Below are 18,392 nucleotides of genomic sequence, written 5' to 3'. Positions count from 1 at the left end.
AAAAAATTTTTCCTTTTTTAAACAAGTAGTCAAGTTTTAACTTGTCTAAATTTTTACTAAAGTCACGTGACTCAAGTGAACACATTTTTTAATAAATAAATAAATAAATAAAATAAATACCACAGACGTAAATGATAACCGACAGATTTTTCAAGTTAAATACAAAACGAAAGAAATTATTATTATTATTATTATTATTATTATTGCAAAATGAAATTTTTCGATGCAAGATTTAATAATTTTGCACGAAAAAATAAAAAAAAAAAAGAAAAAGAAAAATTTTATCGCATAAATTGACGCAATCAAAAAAAAAGTGGAAAAGAGTTACATTTCATAATACTAAAAAAATAATAATGATAATAATAATAATAATAATTATGAAATCTTAATTTCACAGACCCAAACGAATAGCGAATCGTTCAAAGGCATGGCTGGCCATAATGAGAAAGTAAGTTAGTTAGTTTGTTGCACGATTTGGGTATTAGGAGGCTAGAAAGAAAAACCAGAATAGTTGGCACATAATATTGACAAAAAAAAAAATTCACGTTTTCTAGAAGGGTTTTCTCTGTTTTTTTCTATTTTTCTTTTAACGAGCCATCGAAAGGAAATAGCATTAAGCCAAGAAGGGGTTTTAAAGAATCATCTTCATACAAACTTTAGGTGACTCAACAAAAATCAATGAAAACACGAATTTCCTTTTATTTTTTTTTCTCTTTTTTTTTCCTAGCATTTTAAATAAATGGCTGACAAAGTTTGTTCAAACAAAAAGTAAAAGTATTTGAAAATTAACTTTGGTCAAAAACCAAAAAATCAACCAAACCAAACCAAAACAAAAAGAGAAGGTTATATATACATGGTAATCATTCAACTATTGCAAAATTTAAATTTTTTTTTTTAAAAAAAAAAAAATGTTAAAAATTAATTCGGTAATAATAATAATAATAATAATATCTATAATAACTAATATCGTAACTTTACGCTTAAAAAAAAAAAAAAAAAAATTTAAACGATGACATTGTTTTTGTTTTTGTTTTTATTATTCAAAACTAATTCATATTATTATTATTATTATTACTATTGTTATTGTAGCAGAGCGAACTCGAATATATTTAATTCGAGAGTAATTTAATTAATTTTAGGTTTTTATTAAAATTTTCATTAATAAGTATTGTTTCGAATGAAAAAAAAAAAAAAAAAAAAAAAAAAAAGTAGCAACATTCAGGGGATAATTCTTTGAAAACAAAGAAAATGCATCGAGTAAGCGGGAGCAATGACTCAACGCTTGCGTCACCGAATATACATCACAACACGCCGCCACGTTGCTTGAATAAAAGGGTCAATGCCGCAAATTATATTTATTTATTTATTTATTTATTTCTGCATCGGAAAGAAAAGTCAAATAAATTTCCCATTTGTAATTGTAAAAAAAAAACTAGACAAATGATACTCGCACGTTGGAAATAAAAAAAAAAAAAAAAAAAAAAAAAAATTCAAATCTTTATTTCATTACAGAAAAACACACACACAACACGTTGTTGCCTGTCTATTAATAATAATGATAATAATAATTGTGCAAGTTTGCGTGAGAAAAAAGATTTAAATGAATTAAATGCATTTTATTTTTATTGTTATTGAAAGAAATTTAAAAGAAATTTCCAAGGTCCAAATATATATATATAGTGTAATATACAAAGGCGGTCGAATTTATTTATTTTACCGCTTAATATTGATCTTGTTGCAGCACCACCACCACCACCGAGAATATACAGAGATATTGATGTGATTACATCACATTATTTAACTCTACCCATAAAAAAAAAAAAAAAAGCCCAAGGAAAAACAAGAACGTGAATTGCGAGTAAAAAAAAAAAAAAAAAAAAAAAAAAAAAAAAAAAAGATTTTTCTCGTATCCACGACTGGGGTTCCTTAATAAATTAAATTTAGTCTTCCTAAAAGAGATCTGCGTTCTAATATATAATAATATTTTGCCATGAGATTTGTCTAAAGTTTCAAAAAAAAAAAAAAAAAGTTTAAATAATGCTCTCTCCCCCTTCCCCCCATCCCCCCCTCTCTTTCTCTCTTTATTATATTTTGAGAAAAAAAATTATCAAGCTCGAGTCACCATCGATCTGTACGTTAATTACCTTTCATCCCGACCAACCAACTGATTTGACAGCTAATATACTTTTTATTACAACTTTTTATTAAAAAAAACAACTTTTAATTTTTTTTTTTTTTACAAATTATTTAAAATAATAATGATGATAATAATAAAATATTAATAAAAAAAAAATTAAAACTGCATAAACCGATATAAATTCATTAGTCTGACTAGTCAAGTTTTTCTGCAATGAAAGCTATCATCGATATATAACAACATTACGTAAATATCATTTCAAAAAAAAAAAAAAATGGAAAAATTAAAAGAAGTAAAAATATAAAACGCTTATTTAACATTAAAAAAAAAAAAAAATACGGAACACGAAAATAAATAAATTTTTATTAAAAATAACAAAAAGTAATTAATGAATGAAAATCAAGCAGCAAATGATCAAGACCAACAAGTGCACAATTTTAAAAATAAAAACTAACAAATTCATAATCCCTACAACAAATTAAAAACATTGTATACATATTGTTAATAATATAAACATATATTTATACAATATATATATATAAATTTTTCGTAAATGCCACGATAATAGAGTCTTACGTGAAATTAAAGTCAAGGAAAAGTGAATGTGACACTAAAAATTTTCATAATAATCAATTTATAATATTTCAATGCCTCTTTATTTGCGTTTCCTTTTTTCAATTGTAAACCGTGATGGTGAAAAAAAAAAAACCGTTAAAAAAAGTTATTTCCTTTTTGTATAACAAATCAAAAAGTAATACCCGAAAATAAATTATAAAACGCGAAAACATTTTCCAAGTATACATTATTATTTTACCCAGTCTGACATATTATATAACTAATATATATATAATGATGTTATGATTTACACAAAACAGAATGAATATAAAAATAAATATAAAAAAAACTCGATTCACACAAATTTAAAAACGGGTTGAAACAATTTTCAAAAAATTAAATACACAGAAAATAGAGAGAGGGGAGAGGCGGGTTACATAAGAACCAAAGATGAACAATTAAAAAACGCAATAGTTACGCAACATGTACTAGTGCAGGTTTTCAATTACGTATATGTAGTGACTTGAGGTGAAACTCATACCTGAATAAATTTACTTTCCCATAAGAGTGAAATAAAAAAAAAATAAATAAAAAAAAAAACTCTAACAAATATAATGACAACTTTATAAGTGATGTTGGGGGGGGGAGGGGGCTAACTAACGCCTTCTTCTTCATTTTTCTCTTTTCCATCATCCTTTCTTTATTATTTGACTATTTACATCCATATTTTTTTAAAATAAAAAATGTCAAATTTTAAATTTACTGTTTATAAAAATAAAAAAGAAACAAATATTTTACCATTGCACAGTGTAACTATTTAAATTTAACAATAAATTTAAAATAAATAAATAAATAAATAAAAAACTAGATTTAAAAAACTTGAAATTTTTAGAACGTTTGTTTTAATAAATGACACCTACTAATTTTTTTTTCTAAATAGTTCTTCATACTGACTACCATTAAATTACATAAGTAAATAAATAACATTGAATATGTGGTATTTGATTTTTTAAAAATTAATGTACGAATGTGCAACTACTATAAACTGAAATTTCAAAATTATTTTTACAAACTTTTTTTTTTTAAGATACATGAAATGGTATTTTATTAGCTTCCCTTTATATTCTATCTGCTTGTTTTGAAACAAACCTTGAAAATTATTAGAAATTAGTGGTTTCATTCATTTATTTTTCCTTTTGTACAAAATCTAATAAAATTTCAATTTCACTTCAATACCGAATTCAATACAAAAATGACAACAATAAAAAAACCATAATTTGAATTAATAGAAAGCTTTCAATTAAATTATTAACATATATATGAAATAGCATAATATCACCAATACAATTTATTCGATACAGTAATAATAATAATAATAGTATTTGAGCATATTTAAAACAGTCCCCACCTTCGAATTAGAATAGTATACATAAATACAACTTTGTCTTTTCCAAAAAAGTTTTTCTGAATCCTTTTTATACAAATAATACATTCAATAATAATATTTAAAATTTACATGCCTCTAATATCATAAACATTATTTTTTAATAAACAAATTACACTGATATTCGATTTAGTTTTTTTTTTTGCAAAGCGTGTTTACAAGTCCAGTTTTTAAAAATTGAATATATTAAAACAACTTATATGTTTATATAATAATTTAAAAATAACAAAATGTCAATTAAGCTAAGCAAGTAGTTTTCTAATGTTTTATAAGAAATCCGATCGAGATTAGTAAATGTTCCTTTTATAAAAAAAAAAATTAATTTTATAACATGTTACAGCATCACAATAAGGAAAATTATGAAAATAAGCTTTTTATTTTTACAAAATGTGAAAATGTGCACTGATGTATGCCTCATTAAATTTTATTTTTTATATAAATCTAATCAATTTACTCAAACTGCATACAAAAAAAAAAAAACTTTTTTTTGTTGTTGAAAGAATAAACAGTGTCTTTTACCACTTCAATTATAAGAAACAAAGCATTAAAAGTGTCTTTCTAAATGAATTTATGTGCATTCAATTATTCAAATTATTTCTTATGGAGATATATTTAAAAAACGGAGTTCCCAATCATTTTTTTTTTTTTAAATTTAATAAGTTCAAGTTAACTCAAGCAAAAGTATAGCTTAAAACAACTTTAACTTGTTTTAACAACTTTTCATAAAAAAATCATGTTTAAACATTTCATGTTATACTCGGTTTTTAAGCATAATTAATAAATGAGTAAAAAATAATAAGACAACATATACACATACATTTATATTTATGATTAAAAGACTAAAAATTGCATTTATCTTTCGCGTACATTAAAGGGGAAACGGGTAAAGAACGCAATGGTAGACCATGAAGAATGCGCGCCATTTTGAAATAAAATTCTAATTTACAGCAGGCAGTTCAATCATCAAAATTATTGAAATTATTATTTGGAATAATGTAAAAAAATACTTATAAATAACGATCGTTTGTTAAATTATTCTTCACACATGGTCTTTTTTTCTTTTTTTTATAATAAAGCTCATAACAACAAATAAGTTTTTTTTTTTTTTTTTTGTAAATTAAAAGGAAATGTAGAGTCGAGTGTGTATATATATAATATTTACTCACCTTAGTTAAAGTATCCAGAAATAAATTTACACCATTTGTTAGCACCTTATGGTTTCAAATGAAAAAGAACTTATCTCAAAATATAAAAAAAAAAATTAAAACGTAAATTGTTTGACTAAATATTTTTTAGGGAGCAAAAAGGTAAGTGAGAAACACCACTGTCACAAAAAAAAAAAAAAACGAAGTAAAAATCTAACACTTAAAAACTCACAACAATGTTGTATATAGCCGGCTTTTTAAATACTAAAAATTACACAAATAATAAATTATATATTAACAAACTGTTGATAAAATTTTTTTTATTATGTTTGACGGCTGACAATATACCGGGATTACACTAACCGCCCTTCCTCTCTAGTTCAATTCAACACAATGGAGTGAGTTCACCAAGAAAAAAGTCGTCTGTTTTGACTCTCGAAATTTTCAATATTACACTTCTATGTTTAACTTATTATTCAATAAATCGACGGTGGGCGCAATGTTCGCTTCGAGATCGCGCACTGCGGAGAATGACCATCGTATTTTTACAACGTTTCAACTACCTTTGTTCTTAACCGTTGTTACAACGCTTGTCTCCGTAAGTGTTCATTTAATGTGAATATAATCAACATTGACTGCCCTTATTGTTTGAATTGAAGTCCATGGTTTTTCAAGAGCAATTTTTAAAATCGTTTATATACTCTATGAAATTAAAACTGAATATCCTTTAGCAAAATAATAATTGCCCAAAAAAAAAAAACAATTTTTTTTTTTTTTTTTAAAATTACAATTGAACTGAAAGTACAAAGTTTTTCTCGTTTTAAATTTTTTTAAATTAAAAATTTTATACAAATCCCTATTATTCAAATGTAACGTATGTTCTTCCCGAGCGCAATGAAATTATTTATAAACAAAACTTATATTGTCCAAACTGACAATAAATTTTTTTCTTATAACAATAATAATAATTATTAATTTAATTTTAAAAAATTTATATAGAAATTATTATTTACTTTAATTTATCTTCTTTTTTTTTCTGATCATAAACTTTTCATTCATACATAGAAAAATAATACAATTTTTTAAAACTTTAAAACAATTTTAAAAAATCAGATGTAATTTTTATTTGGTTTGTTATTTACTGATTTTTTTTTTCTTTTAAATTAATAAAAACTTTTCTTCCTTTTATTTAAATGTAAATAATTTAATTAGATAAAATGGGATTCGTACAAACTTTAAATTTTGAAAAATAAAAATTACAATTAAATAATTTTTTTTTGCATGCCATCCATACACGCGCGGTTTGGATTTATACAAACGACTCGAAAAATAAACAAATAAATTATTATTATTATTATTGGGTAATATTTTTTTTATACATCACGATATCAACTATGTAAAAAAAAAAAAAAAACATTTTATTAGAATTGTTTTTTATTTTTACTTTAAATTTGTTTTAATTTTTTTAAAAACAATTTCAGAGAAGAATGTTTATGGAATTAAAAAAAAATTAAGGTCCTAAAGTCACACCTAACATTTGGTCATGCATTTATCGATTTTTCTAAGGTCAATTTCATATATTCCTTCATGTTTATTATATATTTTTAAATAAGAAACAATTTTTTTGTATTTAAGAGCATATGTTTGGAAATCACGAATATTTTTTTTTTTTATATGAATAATCCTTGAACCATCTTTTTTGAGACACCGGCACTTTACTCTTGGTCGATCATTCATGTCTGTAACTAAAACCTACCGTACCTTTTATATTTTTTTATTATTATTAATTTTAATGGTACTTCCAAATTTTCATTTACGTTTATTAAACAGTTAAGTTAATAATTATTATTGTTGTTGTTGTGAGAAATTACTATTATTATTATTATTATTATTATTGGCATAAAAAAAATGTTATTAGATTTTCAATATGAAAAATGATGGTTATGAACTCATGTGATAAAGAGAGAGAGAGAGAGAGAAAGATTATCAGTAGTCAAAATGTTATTTTACTCATTTTGGCACATAGCAATTACATAGAGAAAAAAAAAAAAACAAAACAATAAATAGAAACGACGATTGTCTACCGTCAAAGGAAGTTTTAATAGACGAGAGAGGAAAAAGTAAAAGAGAGAGAGAAAGAAAGATTAAATAAGAGAGAGAGAGAGAGAGAGAGAGAGAGAGAGAGGGGTTGTATTAAAAAAAAAAAAATTCAGCGGGTTTTAAAAGGAGTCGAGGGAAGTTGGCTGCGCAGGAAACCTGCGCAAACGCTCCCCCAGTTTACGGTACCCTCCGTAATTTTATTTTCTTCCCTTTTTTTTTTTTTTTTTTTTTTTCGTTGACAGTTCATGCATTTTTGTTTACATTGTAACCTTGAACTTCATTGTCAAATTTTTAAATGAAAAAAAAAATAATAATAATAATAATAATATACGTTCGATTTTACTTAATTCACATTTTAAAATAATAATAATAATAATAATAATAATTTTGTTACCCCGACAATCGAATCGTCCACTCGCAAAATAATAATAATAATAATACGTTGAAATAGTATTTAAAAAAAAAAGTTTTTCTCATGATGCACAGACATCACTGTACTGTACCTTTCTTCTATACCTGGGCCAGGTAATTAGGAACGTGCCCGAACTTGGCTTAGACGACTTAGGCGATGGTTCAATGTTTATTAAAACGATCATGTTCGATAAGTTAATGATCCAAGGTCGGGTTCATGTGATTTTTATATATTTATATATATATATATATTATTTATCACTCTTCCCCTTAAATTATAACCAAAATAAATATTTGGATAAAAATTTTCCAAATTTAAAAAAGTTGTGATCAATAAATAAAATAAAAAATAAAGTCAATAACTATTTAAAAAAAAAAAAAAAAACATGAAACTAATAATAATAATAATATTTCATTTAACAAACATTTCTCTAATAGAGAATAAAAATTGAGTTGAATTTTTTTTTAAAAAATATTTTTCAGAGAGAGAGAGAGAGAGAGAGAATTTAAAAATATTTGTATATAATATTTAAAAAGTAAAATATTAAAAAAAAAAAATCAAAACCTGATACCTGAAAAAAAAAAATTCTAAAAGAAAAAAATAAAAGAATTTAAATCCAAGTTAAAAATGGGGGATGAATTTAAAAAAAAAAAAAAAAAAGCAGGTCAACGTTGTGAGATTTTTTTTTTTTAAGGCACACAATTATTTAGGTATACTCATTTAGGTATTCATTTTGATAGGACAAATTGTCTCTGGTTGTTGTTGTTGCCTTCGGGTTGTTGTTGTGTGCCTTTTAATATTTTCATAAGAAATTTTTTTTTCTTTTTTTTTAAACGTTTCATTCATGTTTGCAGATTAACAAAAAAAAATTAATTTAATTATTTTTCAATATGGCGTTTCTTATTTTATTTACTAATAATTTGCAAGGTTAATAAAAAGTTTGAACAATTAAAAAAAAAAAAAAAAAATTTTTTTTTCTTTTAAATTGCAAAATTTTTCATTATTTCAACTTAACCCCCCACTGAATTGTAAACAGTTACGAAATTTTCGCTATTACACATATTTATTTATTTACAATGAAATATTTCGATTTTACCTAATATATAAAAAAAAAAACGTTAACGCCATTTAATAATAATAATAATAATTTAAGCAAATGTTCCGGCATAATAAAATTAGTCGCGTACGATTTGCCTTGACTGCTATGATGACCCAGGTTTGCCACATTTGATGACTCCCCGAGGTCATTGTCGGCTTATAAAAAAACGTTTTATGTGACTTTGAACGAAGGTATTGCTATAATAATCATCATCATCATCATCCATATTGTTTCGTACCTCCTTCAGGTTTAATTTCTCATAATAATAATAATAATAATAATATTTTTTTTCGGCAATTAAAAATTGTATTTTTATATATATTTGTTTAAAAAATTTGTTGAAAATATTAAAAAATAATTTAATAAATGAAATAATTATTTGTTTTTATTACATATAAATATGTTTAATAAATATTATTATTATTATTAAATAAGAGATGCTGAAACAGCTGATAATTTTGATTTGGCGGGCAAAATGATAAACCATGGACAGCTGCAAAGCCTTCTTCTTTCCCGTGCGTGACGCCCGCCAGGAACATCTGTTTATGACGTCATCAAACAACTGCCTCAAATTTTTCACTTGAAAGGCTTTTCCCTCGTATTGAATCAAAGGCAATGTCACCCTTCTGATAATGCTTGAGCCTATTATTCTACTATTGTTCTCCCCCCCAAAACTATTATTAATATTACTATTATTTGGCCGCGTTTCTGCCGTCTGCCAAAAAGTAATTTCCCTCCCTTCTCTCTATCTCTCTCTCTCTCTCTCTCTCTCTCTCGTTTTATATTGAAAAAATTATTATTACAAAATTTAAACTCGTGTTCAATTTAAAACGTTTTCAACATATAATAATAATAATGATAATTTTTTTTCATCATAATCATCATCATAAATAATAGTAGTATATAATAATAATAATAATGATAGATGATTAGTTAAAAAAAAAAAAAACTGATAGTATTAATAATTAAGTAAATAAAATTATTTTAAAGGAGAAATCCGCCATTTTTTTTTTTTTTAAATAGGAAAAAGAGTTATATGTAAGAAAAAGATTAACAATTGAAATTTTTATTTAAGTTTGAAAACAATTAATTTTTTTAGAAATGGTTAAGACCTCTTGTTTGACGAAGGGCGAATATATAAAAGGGTATAAAAAGCAAGTAAAAAGTTGGGGTTAATTCAGTTGCCAACCCGGTGGTTTTTTTTGAAATTTTAATCATTAAAAGAAACGATTGATCAAAAAATGTTTTTTTTTTTTTTTTTGTATTTTTCTCAGCTGTCTCTGTTTAAATAAAAACTTGGCGCTTTTTTTTTATTATTTTATTTCAAGAGACACCCTCATTATGTTTTGATTTTGTATAATTTGCATGGATTTGTAGAAAACAAAGAAAAAACTATAAGCGCCATTTTGTTTACAATTTGCAATCCCAACAATTCACAAAATTAATATAAAAGGAAACCTACAAATGATGATGATGATGATGATGATTATAATATTAAAATTATCATTGTTAGTCATGTTAGTAGATATAAATTAAAAATTTTACTTATTTTTAAGGATTTCCTTTTCTTGTTGACAAATTGGTACGTCGAGGAGATGATTTTGACGTAAACGATTGCGAAGTTGGTAATTCGAACATTTCTTTCAATGAATTACGATTAATAATGGCGGAATCAAAATTTTGCAAGGCAGGAGAATCCTCTTGAACGTTGTAATTTGGCTGAATTTAAAAAATAAAAATAAAAAAAAAACAATTAGCATCACAAAATTAAATAATTTAATAAAATGAATTAGTACTTACCATGAGTATCAATCTGGTCAATCCATTTTTAGGTGGTTTAAAATTTTCTTGTTGCTCATATAAAAGTTTTGTGAAATTTTCAATTGATTTTTCCGTTAAATTATTATATGCAAGGTTTAAACTATGTATTGACCAACAACCATAACACCAATATTGGTCATTTCCGGGTGAAGTCTTTCTTACACAAATAGAAATTGGTGTTAACAAAAAAAGAAAGACATTTTGATGGTTTTAAATACCAATTTATACCAAATTACCTCACTGACAAAAGGATGTTTATCTATTAGAATTTCACTGTTGTTTCTTTCTTCGTTTTCAAAATTTTTTTTAACTTCTTCAGCATCAACTCTCAATCGTGAATTATGTTTTGATAATTTATTTTTACGTTCACCCCGAACGGCCAAACACAATTTTCCATCTGGTCCACGAATTTTTCTAACCGTCGTACTATTTCCTAATGATAATATTACCTTCAATCACCATAACAAAAAAACATTATGGATGTTCTAGTAAATAAATAAATAAATATTAAAAATGATTCTTACTATCGTTTTTCTTACTATCGTTCGTCTTTGATGATTGGGATTCAGTTTCTCCTTTTCCTTTATATTCTTCAGCAAGTTGTTCCGTTTTAGATTTATCTTTTAATATTCGATCGAATATTCTTCTTCGTCGTAGTTCTCCTTCGGATCGTGTCAATGGAAATTTTTGTAGTACTTCAATTAGATAGTCAACACCTTCATCTCCAATACGATTTCCAATCAATGATATTGAGGTCAAAGTTCGATTCGTTCGTAGAACATTTGCCAAATGATACATTCCAACATTTCCTATTTTATTCATACCCAAATTAAGAAGTAAAATTTTTGATTCTCTTTCATCAGAATATGATAAAGGTTCAACTATGAGCTTCAAATCTAAAAAAAACAACATGGAGATTTGGTTATGTTTTTTGTTTGGGGAAAGGAGAGAAAATAAGATGAAAAACAAACCTTCATCGTCGATGCCACATCTTTGAAATGATAAAAATTTTAATCCAGTATTTGAAGACAAAAAAAGTGGTAATTTATGAGTTATGTTCAAATTACCACTTAGGCTCAGGTTTGAAATTTGTTTTCCAGAATCTTTTGTTAATATTGTGGCTAATTCTTCAGTAAATTCTGAACTTATGCAACAATCTTCTATTATTAGAGTATCAAGAGTTGGAAACAAACTCAATGATTTTTCAATTGCATATATAAAAGAAAATTCAATGTAAATATTTTTACAAATAACTTTGATTGGATTTTCTTCTTCTTCTGGATTTTCATATGCAATTGTTATTTGTGGTGGACGACTTTCACATTCTTCATTTAATGTTATTATTTGTGATAAATCAGAATTATCAACATCTTTCACTTCTTTAGTTTTCTAAAAAAAAATTAATACAAAATAATTGGGTGATATTGTTTTTCATACAAATTTCTTAAATCTACAACATTTACATCATTATAATTAATATAAGTTAAAAAATGGGCAAGTTCAAATATTCAAAAAAATTTTTATACAAAATAAAAATAAAATCAATTGATATTTAAATTAAAAATATATATTTACTGAAGGAGATTTTTTACTAATTATTCCATCTGGATTATATGTTATAAATTCTGGAATAATAAGGACATCTTCTTCTTCGCAAAATTTACTTAAAACTGATGCAAATTTTCCTGGCGCCATTAAAATTAAAACGAAAATCGTCTGCTTCGAAAACTTTTTCAAAAATCCGTTACATAATTATTATTAAAAACATTTTTATGATTCTCTTTTATATTTTCATTAACTAAAAATTATTTTAGTTATTTAAAAAAAAAAAAATAACGTACTTATTTTATTAAATAATTGAGTATTAAAATTAAAAATTGTAATTATTTAAACCGTTCATTCTCGTCTTGTCTTTTTCTGTTATGATTTTAATGACGTCATTTTACAAATATTCACTGTTTATGAACAACAACAAAAAATAAAAATTTTATTTTTAAAATATATTAACGAACATTTTTTTATTAAGTTTATACTATTTTATTTATATTATTTTTTAAAAAATAACGTTAAGAGTAATAGCCTCTAGAATTACTATTATTATTATTTCTTCAAAATAAACTTATGTGAAATCAACATAAGCTAAACATTATTTTGAAAATAATTATATATAGTGTAATAGGTAGAAATGTTAGTTATTTTTTAAACCAACGAACTTTCTGGAAATTTCGGATTTATATTTAATTTAAAGGCTTCTTCTTCATAAAGTATGTAATTGATCGATAGAATATAAACATTATGGGAGAAAGAAGCCATATTATGAATAAAAATAAATAAAAATTTAAATTATGTATTTATATATATGTTTGCGTACATAAAGAATATTATAAATAATATAGAAATTATTTATTTATTTTAAAAAATTAAAAATATAAAGATAAAAAAATATTTTTTTTATTAAAAAAAGGATTTGTTAAGGTTCTACTGCAGATTAAAATGAAAAATTTTCTATGTACACAGAGATATGTACAAAAGTATTTAAAAAAAAGAAGGTATTTAGACTCTTCCATTTATTAATTATTGTTTCATTCCAATCTACAAATAAAATTAAAAAAGAAAAAAAAAAAATTAAAATAATAATAATAAATACCTAATTTAAATAAAATGATTGATTTGTAATCGATTTTTATTCCTTTCGGCAAAAGAAAAAAAAAAATTAACTTACCGAATAAAATTTCTTTACATGCCATCATACGCTGGTCCACCGCCACCCTCGGGTACTACCCAATTTATATTCTGCGTCGGATCCTTAATATCACACGTTTTGCAATGAATGCAATTTTGAGCATTTATTTGAAGTCTTTCACCCGTACCTGATTCCAACGGTACGAATTCGTATACACCTGATTTAATAAAAAAAATTTTTTTTAATTTTCAAATAGATTTTCAATTTCATGATGTGATTCGAGTTAAAAATTTTTTTTTTTTAACCTGCAGGACAAAATCTAGACTCGGGTCCCCCGAATTCGGTTCGATTTATTTTAATAGGAATCGTATCGTCTTTTAATGTGAGATGAGGAGGTTGATCACCCTCGTGATTGGTACCCGTTAATGCAACGGAAGACAAAAGATCAAAACTTATTTTTCCATCGGGTTTTGGATAATCTATGGGAGACACTTCGGATATTTTCTTTAGTCTTGCGTTATCCGGTGCTGAAACAAAATTTTTTCATATTTAAAATGTGGAAACTGATAATAATAATAATTTTTTTTAAAATTAATAAAGACTACTTACCGCCATGTTTCAAAGTCCAAGGTTCTGAACCTTTGATCATTAATGAAATACCAGAATAAAGTAAACCACCGTAAATTCCTAATGGATTGTGAAAAGAAGGCCTGCAATTTCTCACTTCCATTAATTCTTTCCACACCCAACTGTTTTTTATTTTTTCCTCATAGGATTTTGGCTCTATACCTGAAAATAATAATTATTATTATTATTAATTTAATTATAAGTTATTTGATTAGAAAAATTAAATATTACCTTTAGTGGTAGAATCTCCATTTTCGATAGCTTCGTAAGCCGATTCCGCAGCGAGCATACCGGATTTCATTGCATTGTGAGTTCCTTTTATTTTTGGAACGTTTAAAAAGCCTGCGCAACATCCTATGAGACAACCACCAGGAAAAGTTAATTTTCCAATCGATTGAATTCCACCTTCGGATATAGCTCTAGCTCCATAAGCAATTCTAAAGGAAAAATTATAATTTTTTTTTCAAAAATAACGTTTTAATTCAATGTAAAATTTTATATAAAATTAAAAAAAAAACCTTATTTACCTTTTTCCTCCTTCTAATACCGCTGATATAGATGGATGATGTTTAAATTTTTGAAATTCTCTAAAAGGACTTATGTACGGATTAGAATAATCTAAACCAACAACAAATCCAATTGCAATCAAAGGATTTGTTTCATTTAAATGATATAAAAATGATCCGCCGTATGTGTGAGCATCCTGAAAAAAAATTTGTTTTTTCATATTGAAAGTCATGTGATTTAAAATTTTAGAAATTGTATAAAATATTAAAAGTGTACAAAAACTAACCAAAGGCCATCCGACAGTGTGTTCTACGGTTCCTGGCTGGTGATTTTTTGGATCTATTTCCCAAACTTCTTTAATTCCTAATCCATAAGTTTGAGTTTCGCAATCAGTTCTTAAATTAAATTTTTTATTAATCATTTTTGTTAAGTGACCATGACAACCTTCGGCAAAAATGGTTACTTTCGAATGAAGTTCCATACCTCTTTCAAAATTTGCCTGATATTTTTAGATAAAATATTAATAATAATATTAAATAATAAGTTTACAGTGTAATTCATTTGGATTATTAAACTTTTATTAAAAGGATTATTAAGATAATAAATTCACCTTAGGACTTCCATCTTTGGCTATTCCAACATCATTTGTAGCTATACCTTTTACACTGCCATCTTCGTGATACAAAATTTCAGAAGCGGCATATCCAGGATATATTTCTACCCCTAAACTTTCTGCTTGAGTTCCCAACCATTTAACCAAATGTCCCAGTCTGACTACATAATTTCCATGATTATTCAAAGGCATACCTTCAAGAATTTTATCAATTAATAAGAAAACCATATTGTAAACAGTTAAAAAAAAAAAAAAAAAAAAATTTATTACCTGGAAGAATCGGTATACTTATTCTGCCAGAAGCGGTTAAAAACCCAAATTTATCTTTAACAACAGGAGTATTTAAAGGTGCTCCTAATTCTTTCCAATCAGGAAAAAGTTCATTTAAAGCTTTAGGATCAATACAAGCTCCAGATAATATATGTCCACCTAAAATAGAAAAAAAAAAAAAAAAAAACAATAATAACAATTACTAATAAAAATTAAAAACTTAATAAAAAGACAAGAGCTTTTAATAAGGTAGAGTAGTATAGTACTTTTTATAAATTAACCTATTTCAGATGCTTTTTCCACTAAACATACTCTCATTTCTTTATTGTTACTAGCTGCTAATTGTTTTAATTTTATTGCTGCCGCCATTCCAGCAGGTCCTCCTCCCACGATTAATACATCAGTTTCATCTGCAAACCTTTCCATATTTGTATTTGAAAAAAAAAAAAAACAGTAAAATTAAACCTTAAAAATTTTAAAATCATAATTAAAAGAATTCTATTTTAATGTAATACTTACCTTTCCATCTTGGATCATTTTCTCTTGGAATAATAGTGTAATGAGTTGTGATTTTAGGAAAATTAGACTTGCAATACTTTCTCGAACCTAATGAAAAAAAATTAGGCCCTGAAAAAAAAAAAAAAAAAATTTATTTCAGTCAAAACATAAAAATATAAGTTAAAAAAATTTTTGTGTTTTAACCCACATAAGAAATAATTACTGGTTTTACTATAGAATAATACTTATATGGGTCAACGTTCATTTTTAAATACCGATAAAAAGAAAAAAATTATAAATTTCAAATTCAAAAAAATAATTAATAATAAAAATATGAGTAAAGAAAAGTAAACTTAAATATTATTTAATACTGATGTACAAAAATTTAATCAGTGAAACGGTCATTTGATTTTAACACTTGATAAGCACAGTAGAAAATTGTTTAATATGAGTTTTGTCAAAAAATAATTTATTTGCAAAATAGAACAGACTGTATCATTACAATAATTAATTATTTGGTATAGTATGATATAATTAATAGTCTACCAATTAAAAATAGAGTGTTTAATTAATTAAATATAATAATAATAATTTTTACCTTTAAAGGCTGTACAATTTCTAAACGCCATATTTGACTTAATCACTGAAAATTAGATAAGGACAATTTTTATCATTTCAAAAACTTTATTAACATTTATTGTGACAGTTTTAATTTTACTTATAATATTATATTATACGAAAAAAAAGTACTTAAAAAAAAATTTTATTTTTAAAAAACCATAGAAATTGTACTGTGTGTAAATAAAATTTAAAAAATTAATATATGTCAAAATTTTTGTAATGGCTGATATCCGGTTTTTCGAGTTGTTGTAATACGCAATTGACTTTTATTATACTGTGGAAGCAAATTAGTTTTTATAAGTTGATACTATTTGAATTTGTTCTAATTATTTTTATCATTAATGAGTTTTTAATTATTTTTTGTAATAAGTTATTAAGAAATGAAAAGCAGACTGGTTATTTACACAAATAGGTGAATCATTTAATTAACGTTAAACATTCAAATTTTAAATTTAATTAAATATGTGTTAAAATTTATATTCAAATTTGATTTTTAAGAAATAATATTTCTTTTTTTTAAGAATTCTTTTTTATATTATTTTACAATTAAAATCTTTAAAAAGCATAAATATTAAAGAAATTTACTTTTGCTTGTATGTATTGGAAAAATGTCACAATGATGAATAATACAATCCTAAGTTTAATAAACCTTGAAAGTGAATTTTCACATTAAAACTATTTTTTTAACAATGTCATACTTTATTATTTAAAGTTATTTTCAATTTTTTATCATACTGTAAAAATGTAAAGATGTTTTTTATCTTCTCCCCCAAAAAAAAAAATGTCAATCATAAAAATTTAATCAATAATTTTTTTTATTACAGTGACCAATAAAGCAGTAATATTATAAAATACATTTGGAGTTCGAGTTCAACACATTTTTACTTTTTAAATTAATATTACCACAATTAAATACTAAAATTTTCCAATGTAAGTTTTTACTTAAATGTGTAAACTACCTGTTTAAAGTTATCATGTAGTAAATTAATTTTTTTCTTATATTTAATTAGATGGAGTGGTTATTTGGAAAAAGAGTTACACCGGATGAAATGCTAAGAAAAAATCAAAGAGCTTTAAATAAAGCAATGAGAGATTTGGATAGAGAAAGAATGAAAATGGAACAACAAGAAAAAAAATTAATAGGAGATATTAAAAAAATGGCTAAAGATGGTCAAATGGATTCAGTTAAGATAATGGCTAAAGACTTAGTGAGAACTAGGAGATATGTTAAAAAGTTTATGATTATGAAAGCAAACATTCAAGCCATTAGTTTAAAAGTACAGACGTTAAAGTCTCAAAGTGCCATGGCTGAGGCGATGAAAGGTGTAACAAGAGCCATGCAAAATATGAACAGGCAATTAAATTTGCCTCAAATACAAAAGATTATGCAAGAATTTGAAAAACAATCTGAAATTATGGAAATGAAAGAAGAAATTATAAATGATGCAATGGATGATGCTATGGAAGGGGATGATGACGAGGAAGAAACGTGAGTATTATTTTCCTCACTTTAATGTTAATGTAGAAAATTATATAAAAAACTTACCTGTTATTAATTTTTTTGTACATTTTACAGAGATGCAATCGTTTCCCAAGTTTTAGATGAATTGGGTCTTCAAATGAATGATCAATTATCAGGGTTACCTCAAACAGGAGGCTCATTGGCAACACCCTCCGCAAATAAAACTGCCGAAGCAGCAGGTGTAGCAACAGATGCTGATGCTGATCTTCAAGCACGTCTTGATAATTTAAGACGAGAATAATTATAATTATTTATTTTTTTTTTTACATAAAAATGAAAAATAATATTTATAATATAGTATTACACTACATCCATGCCTTAATTATTAAGATGTTACG

The 18,392-nt window shown here is 24.8% G+C and overlaps 3 protein-coding genes across 3 annotated transcripts; 1 reads left to right on the top strand and 2 right to left on the bottom strand.

The window, feature by feature from the left end:
• Positions 1-10,443: 10,443 nt before the first annotated feature.
• Positions 10,444-12,408, bottom strand: Phum_PHUM061250 (uncharacterized protein; the record flags this gene model as incomplete). Its single annotated transcript, XM_002423431.1, has 6 exons — positions 10,444-10,590; positions 10,693-10,866; positions 10,950-11,146; positions 11,238-11,609; positions 11,685-12,092; positions 12,306-12,408. The coding sequence occupies 6 exons, from the start codon at positions 12,406-12,408 to the stop codon at positions 10,444-10,446; spliced, it is 1,401 nt and encodes a 466-aa protein (XP_002423476.1).
• Positions 12,409-13,449: 1,041 nt separating this feature from the next.
• Phum_PHUM061240 (electron transfer flavoprotein-ubiquinone oxidoreductase, putative) lies at positions 13,450-16,176 on the bottom strand (the record flags this gene model as incomplete). The annotated part of the gene is made up of 11 exons (XM_002423430.1): positions 13,450-13,613; positions 13,702-13,923; positions 14,006-14,185; positions 14,255-14,460; positions 14,551-14,726; positions 14,817-15,029; positions 15,141-15,337; positions 15,414-15,572; positions 15,695-15,823; positions 15,933-16,040; positions 16,116-16,176. 11 exons carry the CDS (start codon positions 16,174-16,176, stop codon positions 13,450-13,452), a joined length of 1,815 nt encoding a protein of 604 aa, XP_002423475.1.
• A 1,366-nt stretch (positions 16,177-17,542) lies between these two features.
• Phum_PHUM061230 (Charged multivesicular body protein 2A, putative) lies at positions 17,543-18,295 on the top strand (the record flags this gene model as incomplete). Its single annotated transcript, XM_002423429.1, has 2 exons — positions 17,543-18,021; positions 18,109-18,295. 2 exons carry the CDS (start codon positions 17,543-17,545, stop codon positions 18,293-18,295), a joined length of 666 nt encoding a protein of 221 aa, XP_002423474.1.
• Positions 18,296-18,392: the final 97 nt, after the last annotated feature.

This window comes from Pediculus humanus, genomic scaffold (genome assembly GCF_000006295.1).
Source record: "Pediculus humanus corporis 1103172107410 genomic scaffold, whole genome shotgun sequence".
Taxonomy (NCBI): domain Eukaryota; kingdom Metazoa; phylum Arthropoda; class Insecta; order Psocodea; family Pediculidae; genus Pediculus; species Pediculus humanus.
This window is presented reverse-complemented; position numbering and strand designations above follow the sequence as displayed.